Source organism: Leptodactylus fuscus, chromosome 2 (genome assembly GCF_031893055.1).
Source record: "Leptodactylus fuscus isolate aLepFus1 chromosome 2, aLepFus1.hap2, whole genome shotgun sequence".
Lineage (NCBI taxonomy): Eukaryota > Metazoa > Chordata > Amphibia > Anura > Leptodactylidae > Leptodactylus > Leptodactylus fuscus.
The window spans coordinates 68,307,541-68,331,873 of record NC_134266.1 but is presented as its reverse complement, the minus strand read 5'-3'; the positions used below and the strand labels follow the sequence as shown (position 1 = coordinate 68,331,873).

At 40.2% G+C, this 24,333-nt stretch overlaps 1 protein-coding gene and 1 long non-coding RNA gene across 5 annotated transcripts in view; one reads left to right on the top strand and one right to left on the bottom strand.

Annotated features, from left to right (window-relative positions):
* LOC142194681 (uncharacterized) overlaps positions 1–24,333 on the bottom strand; it is a 431,520-nt gene that overhangs the window by 116,864 nt on the left and 290,323 nt on the right. The window lies entirely within an intron of this gene.
* CUX1 (cut like homeobox 1) overlaps positions 1–24,333 on the top strand; it is a 277,415-nt gene that overhangs the window by 77,969 nt on the left and 175,113 nt on the right. For all 4 annotated transcript variants that reach the window (XM_075263948.1, XM_075263946.1, XM_075263945.1 and 1 more), the window contains exons 3-4: positions 7,540–7,587; positions 23,755–23,833. In XM_075263948.1, coding sequence (XP_075120049.1) covers positions 7,540–7,587; positions 23,755–23,833 — 127 coding nt within the window. The remainder of the gene's footprint in view (positions 1–7,539; positions 7,588–23,754; positions 23,834–24,333) is intronic.

Below are 24,333 nucleotides of genomic sequence, written 5' to 3'. Positions count from 1 at the left end.
GTCATATGATTGGAATCGGCCCCCCGTCCACTGGGTCACTTTACCATCTCCCTTTTCACAGGTAGTTACTTGCAAAGGCAAATGACAGTCTCAGGACTATCCCTTTAAGGAATCTTGTGATAGTTTGGAGGAGCTGATGAGAGATGTTTTTGTAGACTTCTTAGAATTAGATATTGCATATCACTAGTTGAATATATAATCTCTAAATTAGAATAGCAAATTAATTTTTAACAAAACAGTCTTGCAATACATTGTGATAAGTCCCCTTAATGTTTCTGGGGTTTACTGAGCTATTGCAGCTTTTAAGACAACGTCTCCAGGAGCACGCTATCGAATTTAGATTGTGATAAGGAAACTATTAGTAAGCTGACCGTGCGAAATGCAAACACAATTTAAAGCGCTTTCTGTGGCTTCTGTACATCCCTTTCTTAGACATGATAAATTGCGTCCAACTTTTTCTGTTGCCTTTTATACTTTTCTTATACTGCGCATAGTTGGGCTCAATGGAATGAAAGGATAGAGAACCAAAGAATATTAAGCAGCGAGGCCGACGTCTAGAGATGAGAAATCTCCCCCGGACTTGGTTTGAGATTATGGTATATACTATAATGGTTCCGATAATGGTTTGTGAATAAAGTGGCATCCTGAATGTTAGCTGCGATTTCTCTTTAAGAAATTATTCCCGTTCTCTCCGGCACATCCAGCTCTAATCTGATTCTGGATTGTTGCCCTGCGTTTGTCTCGAAACACATGGAAAAAGTCCTGGCTATGAACCGTGCTTACAACACATTTTGCCCTTCTGCGCTTAGATTCTCCCACATAACAGGTGGCTGCATAAATATTTAGAAAATGAACAAGCGTCGTATGCTGTAAGCACCTGTGTGCGAATACGAGATTTTACAGGAAGTCTGACATGACCAAATATACTGAATATTTAAAAAATCAGATGAAAATAACTGAGTGTCACTGCCAGTGTTGGTCTCCCAAGTTCTCTGTCTAGAGCTGTCTTGATCCCCAGGCTTCTGTATTTTTGCACTTATTGACAGTGATTAGGCGTACAATGGCCCATTCTCTTATGTTTGCATTCAGCGCACATAAAAGTTGTGTAAACATCATAAGTTTGTGTAAGCATCAGGAGCTGTTCAGATGTCTTGTTCACGGCTTAGAAATAACCTGCTAGATTATTATGTGGGAATACAGAGGCCACACTTAAGCCGGCCGTATACCTCAGCTGCCAGCCACAGGGCCAGGGCTATGGAGATAGTAGGTCAAACCACCAACTCAGACTCCTCTATTTTTTTCTTACTGATGGGCTCCTTGTCTCCTTTATAAATGGCTGGCAGCCACAAGCTGTACAGATCCTCTAATTCAGTAAAAAGCCAATGATTAAACTCCCGTGAAAGTAAATATACTGCTAACTATGTATCTAACAATGATATAATATCAATAATTGTATAGTATGATTGCAAATAGTCATTTTATTTTGAAACCAGAATCAATAATCAGAATCTCTGTCGTTCGGTTCTGCCTGGGGGGAGCCTGTCCACTTAAAAAGCAGTTACCTGAGGACACACTCAGACCCCATAGACTATAATGGGGTCCACCAGGTGTCCGTTGGGTTTCAGTATAAAGCTAGTGGAGAAAAAAACTCCTTTTAGGAATGTGAAATATGTGGCGAAGTCAACTATGGAGACTCTAACACAGATGTGAACCTAGCCTTAGCCCCCCATATAAATTCATACATTTTGAATGGAAACCGAGGACAAAGCCATTGCCATAGCCCCTGCTGGCAGCTTGCCTCATCCTTAGTTTCCTTACCAATATTCCCAACCTTTCTCTCCCCTAAAGTCTGCAGTCAAATGAGAATTGTGAAGCCGCCATATACATGAAATGGTTGGTTGCTTCTGCTAAAATCATCAGGTTCAGCCGTCAGTAATCTAATGTTTGGCCACCTTTAGTATGGTTGGGTGGAGCATAATGCATATGGATGTAAACATGTTTAGTGACACGCTATAGCCTTACAGTACATGTGGCTTTTGCTGCATTTTTCACCCTTTACATTCCAAAGGCTATGACCAGGCTAGTCAAAGGGATATAAAAACTTTATTCACACATTGCAGAAAAATACACAACTGTGCATTGTGTATCCAACCTAGGCAAGATCAGATTTATTTTTTCCCTCCCACTTGTAAATTTGGGATTGTTAAACCCCATTCACTTCTGTTGTACTACAGAATCCGCAGCATAAAACCACCGCCATCCCACCCCATCTGAGTGAGTATCTATGCTGCAAAGTTCTTATTGGATCAGTGTAATAATAAGAGTTTATTAGGATTTTTTATATGTGTGCTCTATTGTGTTGGATTTGGCTGCCTGTGACGTACATTCATGAGCTTCGCTACAAGCTGTCTGCTCTGTGTGGGTATATTTGTGTATATAATGCAGTTGTGTGCGTCTATGTATGCGTGTATGTCTACAGTTTCTTCCGCTGTGTCGTCATTAGTACAGGATCAACACTTATTTTTCCTACAAAGGTGCTCTCCTTCATGGCTTTACATTATCCGCAGCACATTCCTTGTTTAACAAGCCAAGAAATGACGAAGATAATATGTTTCAGATATGTCATCCCTTTGGGGTCATGCAGTGAAAGGTCAGTTGTCGAATACAGATTTCATACATATGCCGTTAACACATTCCTCTGTGACAGGGCTGTCCAGCTGTTACAAGGCTTAAAATGTAATTCATTACCCATGAAATGTATAAAGGCTTGTGCTGGCCCTTTGTATACATTGTAGTATGGTCAGTGTAATGTGCGACATCTTGAGAGCGTTGTCAGTCTCCATAGGCCGCCGCGCACTTGGGGTTCTGCTCTAGATTTACCTGGCTGCTCAGCATATGTGCAATAGCGCAATTCTTCTGTTTAATCATTGCTTTGAAAAATAGGTCAAGAAGAGAAATCTACATCTCCGCCTAGTAAATAATTAAAGCTAATGGAATTTTCACAAGATCTGTGAGGGGGAATTTCTGTAGGCTGTGAACGGCTGCAGATCAAGGTATTTTTTATTTATCACTGCAGCCGACACAAAAGTACCTGGTAAATGTACTGAAAAATCAACACGTTCTATTTATAAAGGTGGGAGCGCGGATAAGATTTATATAAGAGGAAAAAATGAATTTATTGATTACGGAAGTATATGGGTTGTTTAGGGCCAGCACGTTCAGTGGTTGTATCGCGTTTATTGTGGCTTACCCATAGAATTTCTACTTTGTAATTATCAACATATAGAAATGAGCTTTATAGGCTTTTGGGATTGTCCAGCCATTTATAACTAAAGCCCAACATTGCAGAAACCTAGTGTTTTTTGTTACAGATTTTGCTGCGGTTTTTTGAGCTAAAGCCTGGAGTGGATTAACAGAAGAGAAACGTCTATGAGATTCCTTTGAAAAGTGCAGCAAAATCTGCAATAACAAACGTTGCGCTTCCGCAACGTGGGGCCTTAGCCTAAAGGGGATTTCCAGCATTAGGAATGGTGAGATTAGGGCGAGCCCATTTGGCAGATTTTCCAATAAGCTGCTAAGAGAGGTGGCCGTGCTTGGCTATACACCGTGGCCTCTTCTCTAAATGACAAGCACAGGGATGTAATATTGTATAGCGCCCTGCTTGGTTATGGTAGCTCAGTCCAATTCAGTTGAGTGGAACTGAGCTGCACTGAAGCTTCTACAAGCAGCTAATGACCAGGAGTCGTATTTGTCACCTGCCCATCTGATATGGATACCCTAAGATATGTCATTAGTATCAAACTCTGACAATAGATTCTTGAAAATCTTAGAATGTTCTAAAGTAATAAAAGAAGTCACCTTACTGATTTCTGACATTACAGTCGTGTCCATGGCTGATATTAGTCATGTGTCCATGTTTGACTAAGTTTTGTTACATATTTTGAGTGTGGCTACATCCATCTTAAGAAGTATTCTGTTCCTCTTTAGGCCGGCAAATTACTGATACAGGAGTACAAATCAATGGATTGGTTTTGTAGTTCTTGTACTGGTTGTGCTATAACTTTCCGTGGCTCTAGATTGAACCTTTAAAATCATTAACTTTTACACCATCTGTAAGGAGATGTGTGACTATCCTAGGAATGTGCACGTGAGTCTCTGCCTCCTTATTGCTCTTGGTGAAGAAGTCACAATCTCAGCTGCCTTAGAAAAAAGGAAAATATACTCTATGGAGAAAGTATTAGGATATTAGTTTGCTTACTTATATAGCGCCATCATATTCCACGGAGCTTAGTACAGATATTGTGAATATTGTTCCATATAGGGCTCACAATCTAAATTCCCTATCCGTATGCCTTTGGAGTGTGGGAGGAAACTGGAGTACCCAGGAAACCCATGCTTGCTGCCCCCTCTTAGTCACCGAATTCTGGCGTTTCATTCAGTTCAATGACTCAATCCTATACCTAGCCATACAGTCTGCCATTACAGTGAAGAATGGGTCTTTAGAAGTAGCTTACCGAATCCCAGTGTGGTACTGTCATAGGAGGCCACTACGGTAACAAGGCAGTTTGGGAGTGGTATTATTGAAATATAGAAACATTAAGGAACCACAGCACCTCAGCCCCAAGAGAGGGGTTGCTGGTGCTAAAGTGTAGAAACCTCACCAATGCTCTGCTGACTTGATAACTGCAGAGCTCCAGACCTCCTCTGACATTATCCTCAGCACAAAATATGTGGGCCGGGGTCTTCATAGTACGGGATTCCTTGGCTGAGCAGCTGCATGCAAGCCGTACATCACTAAGCACAATGCCAAGGGTCGGATGGTGTGGTGTAAAGCACACCGCCACTGGACTCTGGAGCAGTAGAAACATGTTCTATGGAGTGATGACTTGCAGTCTGATGGATGAGACTGGGTTTGGAAAATGCCAGGATAATGTTACTGCATTGTCCCAGCTGTAAGGTTTGGTAGGGGATGGATAATGCTATGGGCTTGTATTCCAGGGCTTTGCCCAGACCCCTCCAGTGAAGAGAAATCTTCATGCTTCAGCACCCCAAAGACATTTGGACAATTGTAAATTTCCAGCTTTATGAGAACGGTTTGAGGAAGGTCCTTCTCTGTTCCATCATGACTGTGCCTCAGTGCACAATGCAAAGTCCATAGAGGCATGGCTGGGTAAGTTTGCCCTGAACCCCATCAAATATCTTTGGGATGAACTTGAACAGATATTGTGAAATAGGTCTTCTTGTGCATCACCAGTGTCTAACCAGAAAAATATTCTTCTGGACAAAAGGGCAAAAAATTTCCATAGACTCTCTACAAAATATTGAGAGAGTAGAAGCTGTTTGAGCTGTAACGGGCGATCTATCTCCATACTAATGGCTATGGTCTTAGAGGGGGATGTTATAAAAGCTCCTGGAGGTGTCCCAATACTTTTGTCCATATAGTGTATATCTTTAAATATATATTGCAAACGCTTTGTCCAGTTGTGTGTATTGAGGGAGTCTTTATGTGGCATGTAGTATTGATCACTTGAGTCCATGCACTATTGATGCTCCCATAGGCTCTATTAAACGGTTAATTGGAAAGTTACAACATATAGAGGTTTATGTCGACGCTGCCAGGATAATCGCTGGAAGAAGGATTCCACCTAACACTAATGCCATGTAACAAATTGTATGTACCTGCTCGGCTGTGACTTTTATTAGTCTTTCTGTTAGAAGAGTGATTCTGCAAGAGTTGTTCTAAGGTACTGCAAGCTATATACAGATGTGTCCTGAAATGCCCCCTGTATTGTGGTTATAGTGGTTTAGGGTCAGAAAAATTGATGCCAGGTCCTCTTATCCTTTTAAAGGGTAGTTACAATTTGATCCAATGTCCTATGCAGGTCTACAGAGATTTCCACATGGGATGTGAAAAAAAGCTTCTTCATTGCCACAGAAGCAGTCCACAGGCTGCGGGATAAAAATCTGTTCCGTATGTCCATGTCCGTGCAGATCTTATGCCCTCAGCATGTGGATGAGTTTGGCTAAAAGCTCATTCATTTTGCTTCTATCGTAATATGCTGTGGATATTCCCCTTGAAAATCAGAATCTGTGCAGTGACTCTATTAATTTATACATACAGTACATATCATTTATATATACACTTTGTGGTATAGTTGTGTAAGTAATGCAGGTATAAAGGGGTATTCTTATCTCAACATTTCTGGCTGTTCAGAGCTACCATACAAGTGAATGAAGAGTGTTACACATTCACTTGTGGCCAAGAATGGTGTCCCGTTCTCGAGGTAGATGAAAGTACCACCTATATGGACCCATGTCTATCAGGCATTTATGCCATATCCTATGAATATAGTCATATGTGCTAAGATGGGATTTCCCCTACCCTGAGCAGTAAGGACCATGGTGTAGCTCTGTACTGTCAGGAGGGCAGTGTCAGGCAGGAGCAGATAAGGGGTTCTGAGCTCTGACATTGTTCACCTTTCCTTCTCCTTCTTGATCTTGCCCACCTGATAGTACAGAGCCTAAGTTTCATCTAAGTGCACCGATTGCTCAGGGATGGTTAGGAAGCATTGGAGCGGCACCTATTTAGATATCTATTTAAATATCTGTCTTACATACATATATGATACACATTTGTGAATAAGCCACTCTGTTCAGTGACTGTTCTTTATATACAGGCCTCATGATATGAAATATAGATTGGTCAAAGACTTGTGGTGGAATATTTCAGTAAGGTAGTGTAAGTTTGTGTTTTACATTAAAAAAACATCAAAAAAAGTTGAATGAAATATTTTTTTTTTTTTACTATCGCTTTTGTGTTTTGTCAGGGTAATTGTGTGTGTATATATATATATATATATATATATATATATATATATATACATATATATATTTCTCTCTGTTAAAAAGAGACATTAATTTTTTTTTCGTAAATGAAAAAGCAAAACAGGAAGCGTCTAAGAAAACGGCGTGTTATTTAATACGTCAGCGAGATACGTAAGATGTTCAGGTTCCTTATTGCAAAAAAACAAAACAACAAAAAAAACATTTTCTGTAAAAGTCGCACGTAATGCCTGCCAGTGAATAAAGTATGAGTAGGTTTTAAGAGCTCCCAAAGATCATGGTTTGGGGGGGAAGGGCGACTCCTGCCAAAATGGGGGGGAAAGATACACTTGGCTGGAGCTTGTCTTTAAAATAGAACTGGAAATGAAGGACGGCCACTAGAGACTTCAGGCTGCCAAGATCTAAACATGGCTTGCTATTCTGCCATTCGCCTGGATTAGTAACAAAAGTAATAATTTCATTGCCAGAAATGTTATTCTATGGGGTATATTTAGGATTACTTGTCCTATGAGATCTATAATGTGTAAGTATGCAATATTTTGTGAGCATAAGAGACTTCTATGAGCGTCTGATTTGCCAAATGGAGGCAGGTCTAGTGAACGTCTGGTGACGGGGATTGTGAGATGTAATTTTCTTTCTGCTGGCTTCTCTCAATGTGGATTTCACAAAACTAATTATTGTCTCTGTTCTCCATAGGACCTGCGGAAACAGGTAGCTCCGTTGTTAAAGAGTTTCCAAGCAGAGGTAAGATCACTTTGTCTAGTGCTGTCAGCACAAAATGTTTATTACTGTTTATTCAAGAAGTTGTATTTTACCTTACTACATAATGATCCATTCATTCATTCATTCACACCAGAACCCATTGTACGTGTCGTTTTTTGTGCATATTTGTCTTCATTTATGTTTGCTGTGTAGACATTGTACACATAGAGTTGTCCTTCATGGTCACAGCTTTATCCTAAGTATAAGGTTATTTTTCATAGTCTTCTGTATATTGGGCAGAGAGTATGTTTTGTCTAGGTTTTGGCAATTTTTGTAGTTTTCTAATGACAGAGTTATGATGTGCCAGACAAGCTACAATGTTCTTGTAATGCCATTAGAATTGTCATAAATTATGTTTTACTCTCTAAAGGCGATTTTACTTTTGGTGCCAAAAATTTAGCATTTTGTTGTTGGCTTTCTGTATAATACACTGCCAATACACTTGGGCACAGTCTTGCAGAAACAGGAAAGTGGCCTTCTCAAACTGACGTCACAAAGTAGCAAGCTTTTCATTATATACTGTAGGGGACAAGGGGTTTTTCAGGATTGTCCTTTGTCGATGGGAATCCCTGGAACACCCATATACATTCCATAGGATTCCACCAACACCATATTTAGCTCTGGGGCTGCCAAAGAATTTACAAGAAAGTCATCACTGTAGAAGATACGTTTCTTCTCTAGAGTGTAATTGGGTGGGCTGTATTCCACACCAGCTAAAGCTTGACATGTCTTGTTACTTCTTCATGAAGACCCAGTCACTGAGTTATGTTATTTACTCAGTATTTTTTGCAAAAAATGAATATGTGTGTGTATGTATGTGTATATATATATAATTTTTTTTTTTTTTTGTGTGTGTGTGTTTAATTCTTTAAACACTTGGAGGTCCCTGTAGTCGAGCATTTCTCAGCTGAGATGTTAGTCCTTAAAGCTTCCACTTCACATTAACATCACTCACGTTTGGCTGGGGGCAGCTCTAGTATGACAGAAATTTGACAAACTGACTTATGGGAAAAGTGGCATCCTATGACAGTGACACATTGAGCACATTAGTACCTCACATTTACTAATGTTTGTCTATGGTGATTCCTTATTGCTACAGTTGTGGTTCAATATGGAGCTTGGAGAACTTGAATTTCCCTCTGATGCCCCATGAATTGTTTCCTGGGATATATTTTGTCTTTGACGCAGCTAACACAATAGTTTGGCATAGCCAAGTCTTGTTCTTGTAAACTAAAGAAGTTCTTTTCATTTAGTCTAAGCAATGCTTTTACTGTGCATTGGTGGTAACTGCATTTAACTTTTGGGTAGGTTTTCCCCTGCATTTGCAAACATGAAAGTAATGATGTTTATAATGGAAAGTCCATGTGAGTGAAGAATGTGACATCACAGGCTGAAGAAGAGGGCGCACTGCTCTCCTAATAGGTCATCAATACTTCAGTTCTGGAAAACCCTTCGCTTAATTCCTCATTTAGTCCTCGATTATTCTAATAGTCCCTGATTTTCTTAGAGACTCTGATTTATAAAGGGGTTTCTGGTTTTATGTTCATAAAGCGTCATTTATCATAGGAATGCTGCTTTGGAATTTCCTATTTACCGTATATACTATTTTGTAATATCCTTTTATATTCTACTTATATGCTACTTTCTTATGTACTTTTTTGTTCAAGAACTGTGTTCATGGTTGGCAAAAGTAAATATCCATTGCTTTGGGGCTCATTAAAGGGATTCTATCATTAAAATGAAATTTTTCTGGGTACCACGTCGGAATAGCCTTAAGAAAGGCTATTCTTCTCCTACCTTTAGATGTCTTCTCCAGGCCGCCTTTTGGTATAAATCCCAGTTTTCGTTGGTATGCAAATGAGTTCTCTCGCAGCACTGGGGGCGTCCTCAATGCTGCGAGAGAACTCTACAGCGCCGCCTCCATCTTCTTCTGGAACGGGCTCTTCACACGTCTTCTTCCGGAGATTGGCTTCAAACTTCTAGGCCTTGGGCCTAGGGCAAAGCCGACTGCGCAGTATTGTAAGCTGCTATTTTCTTGTGGCCGGCAGGCACGCGCAGTCGGCTGTCCGAGGTCTACAAGTTTGAATTCAGCGCCGGAAAAAAACATATTATTTGACCTAGTGGACAATGTCAGAACTGCAGGATTTTTGATTTTTGATTATTATAGATAACATGGAGAAATTTCAAAAATCTCACCAAAAATGATTTAAAAAATGTTTAACATAATCCTTAATTAAAACAATAGGTCATTTTCTGGCGACACATTCCCTTTAGGTTTCTTAGCAGGAGTTTTTGCATTTCAGCAGTACAGCAGGAACATTGTCCATGCATTCACCATTACATGATTCTAGTCCTAAAAACAAGTGTATTACACTATTACAAGTAAATGCGCTGTGCGACAGAAGAGAACACGGATGGAGTACAAATGGCCAAGATGTCTTTTATGAGTTCAAGGCTGTCACTTCCTCCCAGTGGTACCAGAGTAATTGAAAACTGGAAGAGAATGCGGCTTCAGACCCTATTGTGTGTTTTGCTGTTAGTTTTTTTTATTGTTTCATGCTTATTCCCTCTCGAAGCAAACTCCATTTTCTAAATGGGGACCAGAGCCGAAAATCCCCGTAGCTTGTGCGAGAAAACTGCAATTTTTTTTTCCTAAATGCTTTTCTTTTCTCAGTCTCCCTCCTTGAGGGAAAAATAATCCCTCCATAATGCGGCGGCTTGCATTGCTAGCTCAGTAAATTCTGATTCATTCTCTTCATTGCCTAACACACTCCTGAAAGTCAATATTTCATCGCAATCATCTCCGTTTCAAATGTCAGACCTTTGCATAGCCAATTGAGGAAGTTTGCCATATTAACTTCCTGCTGCGTTACAAAGCTCCAGCATGCCAGGTAGAACGTGCTCACAGTATCAAAGGTTCCCTGTGTAAGGCTAAACACCTAATTAATAGGATTCCGTCTAGCAGGTTCATTCAATGATGGCTCTATTAAGGGCGCTCTCAGATCTACCATTCTGTTTTCAGGCCAGCTCCATAATTGAAAACATATTTTCTTCTCCCGAGCTGCAGCTGGTTTGGTTCTGCTCATGCAGAAAAGGATATAACCTTGCATAACATAGGAAATGAACGGTTGAGAGAGAAGCCAAATTCAATTTCAGTCAGATATTTCGAGGATAAGTCCATGATCTATGGAAGCAGGGGAATGAAAAGTGTGTGTGTGTGAGGAAAGGAGCGTATTCAGCAGTCTATTAATCACGGCTGGCCTGGACTATGCTTTGTGCTCTCACATTAGTAGTGATTCTTCTACAAAGGCTGGAGAAGTGCCAGATATATGCCGAGTTAACCTCTTAAGTATCATCTGCTACTTGCTGCTCAATGGATGTTACGTTGTAAAATACAGTTGGGTGCTGCTGCCAGAGGAGGGGAAAAAAAACCCTGATCGCAGCCATCTCGCACACAAACACGTGAGCCTGTAGTGAGATGCAAAATGTGGATCATGTTACAAGAGGCCAGGCTTGATACTTCCATATATATATAATGTGTGTGTGTGTGTAGATATTTGACATTTACACTTATGGGGACAGACAATGGACGTTGCTCATATGTAAAGTATTCTGTTTTATGAAAGGCCTCACTCTTTGTATGGAAGATGTTTTAGTCTATCAGAAGTTCGCATTGAACCTTCATATTTTGACTCATATAGTAATTTATTAAGACTTGCATTTCGTGCACCAGTCGCTAATAAAGACCCCGACTGGCACAAGGCACGCCTGATTTAGCAAGATCCTCCGACCTCTTAATAAATAAGTTGCGTACCTGTGCGCCAGAATGGAAATCTACAACGGTCAGGAACTGGCATAGGTTTCCTATGTAAGGGTTAGTTCACATGTGAGTTTTTTGGACCGGAACATGACGTGGAGGCCACCTCAGTTTCCGGTCCAAAAAAATGACTAGCCGCGACTGGATACCAGTGCAGCTCAGTGCCGGCATTCCGCTCCGAATTAGGCTCAAATGAATGGGTCTAGTTGGGAGGGACGTGTCGCGAGGCGGATGTCCGCGGCTGAATCAAGGGCATGTTGCTTCTGAACAAACCGTTCGTGATAAAAGGAAATGACCGGCTCCCATTGATTTCAATGGGAGGTGTTTTTTTTAGCCGGATTCTGACGCGGATTCCATGTCAAAATCCAGCCCAGTATACCCCAGGTGAACTATCCCTAACTCATGACATAAATCTGTCATGAGTTATAATAGAAATATAGGGCCAGTGCGTCTCCACTCCGTTCTGTCTACATCTGCGGAAGGTGGCGACTGAGACACGAGAACGAGGGATGTAGTACACATTTAGCTCAACTAAGGGCCTTACCCCAAAAGTACCCCGCATTATCACCTACTGTATATACGCCAGAAAGCTAGTGTAGATGGGATAATACATTTCCCCCATTGACTAATACTTATGAAGTGTAAACTTTGACGCATCTTCAGACTACCTTGTCATATTGGATGATACATTTTGTGTATTAGACACTTTAGTTTAACCTTACACAGCCATTGCTTGGCTTACTTAGCTCCAGTTTTGGAGTGCAGTTTCTTTACAGCTAATCCACACTCATTCCTGCTGAGCCATGCCCCTTTGCCATTTGAGGTACAAAAAGTGCCTAGTGTGGTGCCCAGCCTGTACGCCAGTGTGTTTAGCATAGTCAGGCCTGGTTCACACCTGTATTTGGTAATCTGTTCGGGGAGTCTGCATGGGGACTCCCCAAACGGACTACTGAACGCATGGGCAAGCGGTGAGCTTATGAAAGCACACGAACCCTATAAACTATAATAGAGTCCGTGACTTTCTGCGTGGTGTCCGCAAGGAACATGCAGACAGAAAAGTACTTCATGAACTACTTTCTTATCCGCATGACTCATGTGGAGACCGCGCAGAAAACACACAGACTCCATTATAGTCTGTGGGGTCCGTGTGCTTTCACTGCTCACCACTTGTCAATGCGTTCAGTATTCCATTTGGTGGGTGCCCATGCGGACTTCCCAAATGGATTACCGAACGCAGATGTGAACTGGGACTAAATCTGTCCTATTATAATAGCGCTAGTCAAAGGGAATTTATTATCTGTTCCTCTATTGATATATTGCAATTTACGATAGTTTCATTGGGAAAAGTTCAATACAACTTATACTTTTTTATTGATTGAAATCCTTGTTTTTCCTGGCAGCTTTTCCTTTATAAGCATGCCTACAGAGATGGCAGCCAGTCACTCATCAGGACCTCCCACTGGACTCCAATGCCCAGAAAAAGGAGGGATTTCAATTAAGTTACATATTTTCATAGTTTAAGGAGCCATCCGTATCTCATTGTTTTATACTTGCAGGGTAGCGGGGCACTTTTGTGGAACGATTTGGTTAACTGCAGTCATTCTGTTCAATGATTTACTAAAGACCAAACTTATAACAGAGCAGTGTATAAGTGCCTGATCTCTACAACCCCCACCAATCATGGGAGTCCCTGAGTCCTCTGTGGCAATGTAGTAGTTGTGTATATGGTCTACCACTGCCCCATTCACTTCTATGAGATTGACAGAGCTAGCCCAGTGCATCTATTCTCTATTGTGCACTGTGACTACTTTTACACAGGGTAGTCAATGAGCGTATGCTCAATGCTCAGACTCCTATCCGCCTACCCTGTGCATGAAGTGCTGTAGCTGTGGTCTAGAATGACACATGTGTTTCACTTCACTAAGAATTATGGGGATCAATCTTGTATAGAGCTGTAGCTTTAGGTCTGCCAATATATCGGATGGTAACCCTTTGATCATTTTCTCTACGTTGGTGGTTAAAATGTGGCATTCAGGATTCTGGAAAGGGATGGTTCTCAGTCTTCATTTATTACAAGAATCACAAGTTTACAGATTTGTGAGTGCTGATGAATAATCCATAGCCGTATAAAATCTGGTACGGAGCTTTTTACAGCTGGAGGGCGCCGAGACGTTTTATTTTGCGCAAATTCATTGGAATGCTGCAGGGTGAATTGAGGACAGTGGAAGCAGAGTGTGATGCTCATGATGGCACCGTCTGCTCTTTCTAGCTGTGGTAGCAAGTCCGCTCTAGATTATTCTACTGCTATCTGCTGCTCACTTGTAGAGGCAATTTCATGGTGCAGTCTTGTGACTTTAAGAGTCTTATCTCATCCCTACAAAGTATGTTTTATTTAAACATTTCTGTACATAAGACGCCATCCAGCCAAGCCCGTGGAAAGGAATAGTTTGTATAAACCTAGAGATTAGGTGGGTATATAGAGGAGCAGCAGATTGGCGGGGGAGATGAATTTGTATCCATTGCAGTATGACATGTGTTTATATGATATTCTTTGCACGGTCAAATATATAAGTCATTATTGTCGCTGGTATTACTGCTTGAGAGCGGTAATATTTCACTTTTGGTCTGTTTACTGTTGGAGGCCTCATTGAAACTTGACTCCAGCAATCACCGAATATTTCTAAGTGAACACTTAACTTTTCCTCCAGTTCAATAACATACTCAAAACTTTCTTCTAACGTACAGACTGTTTTACTAAATTACTAAATAAATAAATAAATAAATAAATATATATATATATATATATATATATATATATATATATATATATATACCGTTTTGTATTCCTTTAGTCTTTTAAAATCAGAAAATTATTTCACATTTTAAGAAATGCAATGTTCACAAATTATCTAAGTTGGGCAATGAGGCTTTTTTGTGTGTGCATTGTGCAAAGCGTACACAAGACAAAATGGCGTTTTTTTTTTTTACTTTTCTAAAGAAAGATTGCAAAAAAAATGACAAAAATCCCCACGAAACAGTCAGAGTGAAAACAAGAAAATACCTTTGTAAGTCCTGCAGAAGTAAATGGAGAGAATTTTGCATGTACGACCCCCTCGCAACAGCTTTGATCTAGTCCCCATTCTCGATAGATGCCGCTCCCAGAGATGAAACCCACATCTCTCAGGCACTTAGGACGTATCCCGTGCCCATGATGGGTAGATCCTTTTAAACTTTGCTACCTCTGTAAATTCTGTGGGTTGGAGTTTAAGTTGGAAAAAAAAGTTACCCAGTCCAGTTTTGAAATATGACTATTTTATATATTATACAATTATGGACATTGTATAATTAATTGGATACACAGCTTGTTACTTCCCTATAGTTTGTTAAATTGAGTCACCTGAATGAGAGGAGTTTTACTGCTTCTGTTTGACAATGGTTGTCAGTCACTTATGAAGGAGTCAGAATCGGGCTTTAGGAACATATAAGAGTTGAATATTTGGGTCCTCCCAAGCTCTTCACTCACTCTGAAATCTCTACTGAATTCATCTTTGTCTCCCAAGACAGACTGTCAGCTCACTATAGTCTAAATTATAGCTACCCTTAGAAGTTTGTGGAGAAGAGTCTGAATAAGAGAGAAACAGAGACACAGGCTCAGACATGATGCAGCGAGTAAATTTTCTATCTCACCCCCCAGTGATTTATTCGCTTGAATACAGTTCAGGTCTACTGTATAATGTCCTCTTTGCTCCTGAATGAATGAAAAGTTTGGGAGCATAGTCCCCTTTTTTTCCTCATGTGTAATATATAGGAGTATGATAGTAGCTAGTCTCCACAATGGAACAAATAACTTTTGGAGATGAAGCCTTCTAAGGGGGCAGGTGCTAGAGATTTCAAAATACAAGTGATATAATGGCCAGAAATAGTATTAATCCTCATTTACAGGTATGGTTTATCCTGAAGAGTCATTCAAAGGCTTATTTATGCCTTGGAAAGACCATGGGGGAGATATCTTATTTATTTCTCTTGTATAGCGCCACCATGTTACACAACACTTTACAGACATTATCAGTCACTGTCCCATATTGGACTCACAACCTAAATGATCAAGACTTCAGGTTTCCTGCACCTCATTTATTAAGAGTCTTCTTAGGTAACTTCCTACCCTCCATGTGCCAGAATTTCAGATCTACCCTAGCTTTAGAGCTGTTGTAGATATGCTTGCTGGCTGTAGGAGGCCATGTCCGTTGTGCTGACCTCTGCCCTATTATTTGGAAACGTGGCACGTAGGGCACAAATTTTAGCACAAACAGCTGTGGCCCAACTTTTGATTTCTGAGCAGTTCTTTAAGATGGCCATAGAAAAGTTATCCGATTCTGCTGAGGAAATGTACTTGGGAACAGCCTGACCATCTCCTTCGCTGAGCTGCCTGATGGCTACGTTCCCTTAATAATCTGGCTAATATTCATTAGAGAGGTTTGTACTCATGGGAATATTCCTCAGTCTCATGAAATGACTTATTCATGCACCTAGGTGATGGCATTGGGATTTGATTCATGTAAAATTCTGATTTAGTACACTTCCCTTGAAGTAGTTTGAGTCAGTTGACTTGTTGCTTGTATAATGAAGCTGTGGAGTGCAGTAATATGTGCTATACATAATGGAAGAATGACTAGCAATTGGCTTTGAAATATAATGTTTAGAAAACGTGAAGCTTCTTGCCGCTCTGAAATTGAACCATAATTCTCTCAATTGAACTAAACAGCAGACAATTGCTGTAGGCTCCTTAGACACCAAATGCCGCTCTTTATTATAGAAATAAGCACATTATTGTAAACTCCTTTTACTGATTCACACTTAATTGAAGTCTATTTATGTGATAAACAAATAAAATCCCAAACATTGATCTGTAGTACTCTCATTTTTGCCCTGATCTGCGAGTTGCGTTACTTCACTTACCAATGTTAACTTTTCAACTGAGAATCCCCAAATGCTATTTTCAGCTTCCAGTACTGATCCGAGACCTTAAAGGGAATCCATGACGTAAGTTTGGGACACTAAATAACTAAAAGGATCATGGATTGGCTGGTCACTGTATTAAAGGGGTTTCCTGGGACTATGATATTGATTGCTTTGGGCTCTTCACGTCTTACCAAGTCCATTGCCATATATTGTATAGGGCTGTTCTTGATCTCGCACTCCATCCAGTTCACTTCACTGGGACTGAGCTGCAGCACGACCAATGTATATGAGGTCACTGGCCTGAAAAGAGGAAGTGGAGCTCATCCTGTTGCAAATGCTGAGCAGCGGGGGACCTGGATTGTTAAACTTTACCAATGTAATATTGATGGTCTATTCTAATGGTTCATCAGTATCGTATTCACAGGAAAAAAAAAATCCCTTAAGCATGTCCATGACAGTCAATCTGCAATTTTTAAAAAATACAGGTTTTTACTTACGTAGTGATGAGTCTCATTGGCTTTGTCTTTGGTACTCCCAGTGTTTGTACCAGAGTTTTGGAGTCTGTAGGCCAAACCATTGACTTTAACTTGAGATCCTGTTTTTCTACAACCCAACTCAGACTCCTTCATAATCTGTTGACAGCCATGGACAGTCAGAAGCCGTAAAGATTCTCTAATTCTCGAAATTTAGTGATTGAATGCCAATGAAAACAAATACGCGGCAAACTATGTATCTAATTAATTATACAATATTAATAATTGTATAATATAATTAAAAATCATTTTATTTTGAAACAGGAGTTGACAACTTCTTTTTAAGTTTATTTTTCTAGCGTAAAAAGTAACAAAGCGGGGATTAGCAATTTTGTTTTACTTCATATTCACAAAAATGTTGTGACTTTTTGATTTCTGCATCACTCACTCCACTTTTATAAACTGGACATGGTTAGACTGTAACTGTCTTTACTCCAGGTTTATCAAATGCGACATATTAGTCGCGAATATTGTTGCCAATTCTCTTCAGTCAGTGAGTGGCGTAAAAAAATGGAGTAACATTTCAGGACAGACGTGTCAAAACTCACTTTAATTGCCCAAATGATAAAAAGTATAAGCTATTTTTTTGGCTTTGGCACACCTATCACCCACCCACACCCTAAAGCACACCAACCCTGCCATACTAGAAAGAGGCGTGTTTCCCTTAATATGACCACCCCCAGTGCCACCCGAATAACACAGCTTTGTAACAAAACCTTTATTAACCTTTGCGTCGTTTACTCATAAACCCCCTTTATGTTTAACCTTCGTATAAGGACAGTTGAAAGTTTTGGGAAATAATAGTGTTAAAACCTACACCTATGGGCTACATGCACATGACCATAGTGGCTTTTAACTGTCTGCAAATACTGATCCGCAGTCCACAAAAAACTTGTATGTCTTCCACAAACACCAATCCGCAAAAAGACTTGATTGATCCCCTAAACTTGTCTGTGACTCAAATGCAGCCAAAAATAGGACATGCTTTATAATTTGCAGCCTTTGCATAGGGCATGGGCAAACTAAAGTACATGTGTATGGGCCCATAGAAATCAATGCGGTCATTTGCATGGGTTATAGAAAATTTACTTTCTTTCAGTCATTGAAGTTATTGTCCAGAAATAGAAAAACATGACTGCCAAGAACAGCGCCACATGTGCCCACTGGCTGTGTGTAGTATTACAGCTTAATAGAGGTGAACTACAATACCAGACACAACCCCTGGACTGGAGCGCTGTTTTTGGATGGAGGAGACCGATTTTCCCTAAAACTGGACAAGACTATGGGGGATATTTTATTCTTCATATGTGTGTGCAGAACTGCCGAGACTCTTAGTATTATGTTAATTTCCCACAATGCACTTTGAGACTATTTTCATTGTTGTATAGCCAAGTAAATGAATGTAGTCTGCACTTCCTGGACGAAGGATTGTGATCTTACTTGTAGTGTTGTCTCTATTTCCTTGTGTCGTCTTCATTGGTTTCAATGACAAGCATGTCTCCTAGAAGTTCACTCAGTGCTTGAAGTGACAAGGTGACATAAATGTGACACCTGTCAGATTTAGACTCGGAGACTAGCGAAACCCTTGCACTGAGTGATTTGTGCCAATGTGGAGCGCGCATTGGGTAATGTGTCTGTGGACCGGTTGGAGAATAATTATTGGTTGCATGTGCCAGACAGTTTTTTTGTTGACGGTAATCTGCCAGATTTTCTTGTGTCTGTACTAGTAGGATTAGTGCTCTTGGCTGCTATGAGCTTCACTCATTTTCAGATACTTGCCAACAACTGAAATCCGTTTCCTGGGAAACTTTGCTGTTGGGCATGTGAATGTGTAAAAGCTGTATGCGGAGTATTCATCGCCGGCACCGAGCACTACATCACGTGACCTGATTGCTCACATTGGCCTTGCACCATTTTAAGTTTTAGTTTTTTCTGTGCAGATTGATTTTTATACACTCTTTATAGTCATTGCTCTGTTTTCCTGATGCTGCCCGCACTCGGAGGGGCTCTCTGAAGCCGGCGTTACACATTGATGGATGACCGCAATGGACTGTAATAATGGTAGTGTGAACGTACCCCGAGACATTTTGGCTTATCTTGTGGATAGGGCAAAAATGTCAATGGTGAAGTCATTTATTATATGACTAAAGGGTAATTAAAAGCTTTTTAAGTCTCTCTTTATTGGATCTGTTCCTAGTTGTGGCTACAAAAGCAGCCTAAAAATGCAAAACTGTTCGGGTCCAGTTTACATCTACGCGTGGGTTTCTGTTGGGGACCCCCCGAATGGAAACCTAATCCGTATAAAAATCAGGAAATCTGCAGACCCCATAGATTATAATGGGGTCCGTGTGGTGTCCGCACAAAAAATGTGGAGATAAGTGCTGCTTGCAGGACTTTTCTCTCTGCATTTGTCATGTGGAGAGCGCAACAGCCTTGCCCGAATGCAAAACAGACCAGGCCTCAGTTGGGTATCTCTAACATATACATTTACACCATATGTAAGGATTTTCTATAAATAAGTGAGAAATGCAAGTCCCATCTGGCCTATTAGAACAATGGGGGTGTTATGACCCCTTCTTTGCTGATTCAATGTCGGTATGGCTCCTCATAGACGCCCATGGAGTAGGCCATACACAATTGCAGGCGTCTCTCAATTACATTCTCCATAACAGGATCACTGGACCCCCCACCTTTCTGATAGATGCAGGACCCGTATCTGGCAGACCTTTTAAAGGTGCCATGTTTTATATATACTCTGATCTATACTTAGATCTCACTGCATGCTTGCGTGTGTGTGTGTGTATATATATATATATATATATATATATATATATATAATATATATATATATATATATATATAGCATTGTTTTAGTTTAGTCTGCATATCTATAAAATCTACCGCAGTGATCCTCCTGGTTTAACTCTTTCGGCCTGGATTGCCAGACATCTTACCGCCGTTGAGGATAATGCATTTTGTAGTCCCCATTAATAATAATAAGTGCAGTTTTACAATATTTAATAATAGGGTCAACTGGCTATAGGATGTAATTCAAAAATGTAGTGGGGAAGGGAAAAAATGCATTTTCCATTAGTCCTGTCACGTACCATCTGAGGAAACCGCATATTTCATAAAACGATACTCAAATATTCAGCAGTGGAAAAGAAATATATGAAAAATTCAGCACTAACCACCGTTAGGAGAAGAGTATGCAGTGAAATTCAATTTATACTTGTCAATGAAGCTGCATATCTCCTGCAATCATACACTGGGATATATCACTCCAGGAAGCGCAAGTTGATACTTTATCGTACTGACTTTTTGCCAGAATATTAGAAAAGCAAGTTATCTGTTGAAAGTACATTCTCTGATTCTGGGCAGACATACAAATTTAATGCTTACAATAACGCTTCTGAGAATGGGATTCACCTTTTACATGTTTTTTTCTTCTATGACTACCTTTCTCTGAATTTTCAGATTTTCACTTTAACTATAGAAATACTTATTACTATTAACCGCTATTGCAATTGAGAATTTCATACGAACATATGTAAACCCAAAAACAATGAAAACACAGATGCAGACGAGACGTCATTTCAACCATGCCAATGTCTGAGTGTTCCTTTTCCTGGTAATTATATAGGTCCTGGGCTATGGTTTTTTTCTTTTAACACTTTTTGAAAATCCAGATGTAGCAGAGCTAAGTTTCTCGCTACGATTTGTTGTTTCATGATAAATTAAGGGTACACTAAACCTAGGACTGAATGATAACGGTAAATGAGAAATATAGTTGTCCTCATTAGAGATGAACGAGTACTGTTCGGATCAGCCGATCCGAACAGCACGCTCGCATAGAAATGAATGGATGTAGCCGGCACGCAGGGGGTTAAGCGGCCGGCCGCCGTCAAAGCAGAAGTACCAGGTGCATCCATTCATTCCTATGGAGCGTGCTGTTTGGATCGGCTGATCCGAACAGTACTCTCTCATCTCTAGTCCTCATTGTTTGTTAGTCTGCAGCATTTTCTGGATAATCCTGACACAAAGGGATGCATTTATTAAGACTGGAGTATTCTACACCAGTCTTTGTTCCTCCACTGGCGTGATATGACCCAGCGTCTTAATTCTAGCGTATCTCGTGAAGCCCTTGCTCCAGAAATGAAATCTAATCCATCTAGGGACCGGTAAAGATTTCAGCTAAAATTTGAACCTGTGGCACAATTTACAGCAAATTTGTCATGTCGAGGGGTCCCTGCACTACTACACCCAATTTTTGAAAAGGAGCAAGTGTGGAAGAAAAATAGGACAAATTGGCTTTTTTTTTTTTTTTGGAGCAAAATGGCCAAGCAATGAGTCTTGTAGAAATCCTGCAGAGAAGTCAGAGGTTCATCTCCTGCTGATCCGCTGCAGCTCTGGTAGACAGTCGAATGGAGGGGCTTTTTGTCTTAAAGTCAAAAATCTGCTTTGTGAATTAAGAAACTGGTTTGACACGTCTTTTTTTTTTTTACACAGTGTGGTTTTTGATGCAGTTTTTTTTTTTTTTTTTTAATTCTAGCAAGTGCATGGACCTGGAAAATCCGCTTAAAAAAACCGATAGCACGTACCATAGATTTTAATGTTATTTTTAAGGAGAAATCCACCTGAAGATAGGCCATGTCACTTTTTTTTTCCATTCTAGCCTCCTTCCACCTCAAAATCCTCCTACAAAAAAACCTTTCATTTCCCCCTTACTGTAGACAGGTCAAAGGAGAAGGCTGCTCCCGCTCCAGACAGTTGTCTTGCAGCATGTCACTGCATTTTAAGAAGAGGGGATGTTTCTTTATAGTTGTAATATGTATCAGTTGTAATATAACAGACTAGGACCAAGAGGAACTGGATGAATAGAGGAAGTCTTAAGATTTTTTGTGCGTTTTTGTGTTAATTTCCTTTAAGATAAATGAGTGGGTTTTATGGTCACTTCTGTAAAACTACAAGTATCAGGTACTTAATAATAAACTATTCCCACCTATATCTGTAAAAGAGAAGGGAAAGCTATGTACACCTAGAAGCTGAATGATGAATAGCGGAGTCACAACCTACATAGATTTTTGTTGCGTCTTGTTAATAGTTTCTGACCTGCAGTGACATTCGCAGGCTCCTTCTACAAAATATGGTAGACATAATAACTTATCCATTGGAAATAATTGGTTATTGTCTATGTGTAGAGCAATTGGTGAACGTTAAGCATTATTATTTAGTTTCTGCTATTTATGTAACACTGACATGTTCTCCAGTCCTACAGTAAGAATGCACTCATACGGTCCCTGCTCCCAGTGGGGCTCACAATGTAATATCCTTATCTCATTCACACATGTATTCTCAAGGCCAATTTCACAGCAGTCCAATTAAAATCCATGTTTTTTGAGTTGGAGAGGAAACCGTAACACAAAGAGGAAACCTACAAAACTATGTGTAGATCCTGGAAGCTTAATGCAAAGCTTGCCTGGTCATATTCAAGCCCATTGTCTCGGGTGCATAGCAGCAGTAAGGGGATGTTCTAGTAGCAACATTTATCCCTCATCCTTAGGATAACATGATAAATGTCTGGTTTTTTGAAGATTTGATTACCAGGATCATCAATGATTATTATGGCAATCCTGAAAAACAACATCTCTCTTCCTGCAAGATGGCAGTGTGAAAAGTATAGATAGACAGGTGGACCAACAATCCCTTTACCGGTCCATTAAATGCCTTTGGCTCTTAGTGGTTTCATTCAGACCAAACTTAAGAGTATGTTCACATGGCGGAATTTGCATTCCGTACGTGTACACTTCTACGTGGCTAGCCGCGACTGGATGCCGGTGTAGTTCACTGGCATCCAGTTGCGGCATTCCGCTCCAGATTAGTCCCGAAGAATGGAAGCTGCGGAATCCGCCGCAAGATAGGGCAGCTTGCTTCTTTTTTTCTGCTACTAGCTAGTGGAAAAAAGAAGCAAGCAGTTCCTATTGAAGTCAAATTGAGCCGTTTTTGGAGGCGGATTTTGAGGTGGATTCTGTGTCAAAATCTGCTCCAAAAAACTCAGTGTGAACATACCCTAATACTACTCTATTCACATGTCTTCTCAGTGGGGTTGTGTAGTGAACAGGAATGAGAGGGGATCAGAGTTTCTCACCCATCCTGTCGACAGTTTTGGGAAAAGAATCCTTTCAATTGTGATCTCCTTCACAGTCTTATATTTGTAATGAAGACATACAGGGATAGCATTGGTAACAGTGCAGATCCTAGGACTCCGGCATTGGCTGGTTGCCTCACCAACTATATGGTCCAGTATATGGGCAATCGTAGAAACCTTTTCCACTGCCTCATGTCACATTTTGGTTTAGGACAGTGATATGGCATTACAAATGGGCAAAAACTGTAAAAGTGTACAATTTCCTGCCATGTTCAGACCCTGCGTTCACAATTAGCATTGTCACATTACAAGGTAGAGGAACGGTTCTGAGCCATGATTTTCTGCAGGTATAGCTGATCACATTGTTGTTGAGCTTGGATTCAGGTCACACATTTTGGTTTTACCTAAAGCGTTTGATTTTTAAACCTTCCTTATTGATCTTCGTCCCCCCAGCAGGGTGACTAGTCTGTGTGCTCCTAGTTATTCCACCTATACAGGGCTATGCAGCTGGGATGTGTGTCCATCACTTCATGCTTGCATTGACAAGGTTTCAACACTTTGACTCTTGCTGGGATGAGCTGTAATTTCTACAAAGATGCTGGTTTAGGAGACTTAAACTGGTGAAGAACCTAAAAGAATTTATCTTGTGATTATTTTAATGAAACTAAGAATTATTTTCTTCTCTTCTTTAGATCGATGCATTAAGTAAAAGAAGCAAAGAAGCTGAAGCTGCCTTCTTGAATGTTTATAAGAGATTAATTGATGTCCCAGGTAAACCATTTGTGTTCTTTCCAATGTTGTATATGTAGTTGTTTAACCCTTCTTGTGTCAGCAAATTGTAGAATATGATTGATTGATTTTCTAGCCATGCATAATTAATACTCAGATACTGTATATCTGAGCATACTGTATGAGCATACTGTACATCTGAGCATACTCTATATATGAGCATACCATACATATAAGCATGCTAATACTGTAATTTCGAAAACGACCACATCACATAAGCAGGGGACATAAGCAAGTGACAGAGCAGTGCAGACCAGTAGCATGGTACGGATTATGTCACAAGAGAAGCTTGATGTTCTATCAGGGTAGAGTCAAGATTAATGGGATTTTATAAAAAGTAATATCGTCTCCACAGAGTAGACAAGAGAAACGTGGTTCTGTGTCCACCATGTACATGGCGCAATGGTTGAGCTTGCTTCTTGTTGTGGAGGTCCCAACATTGGGACTCATTGACCAGACACTTATTGACTATGACAATGACT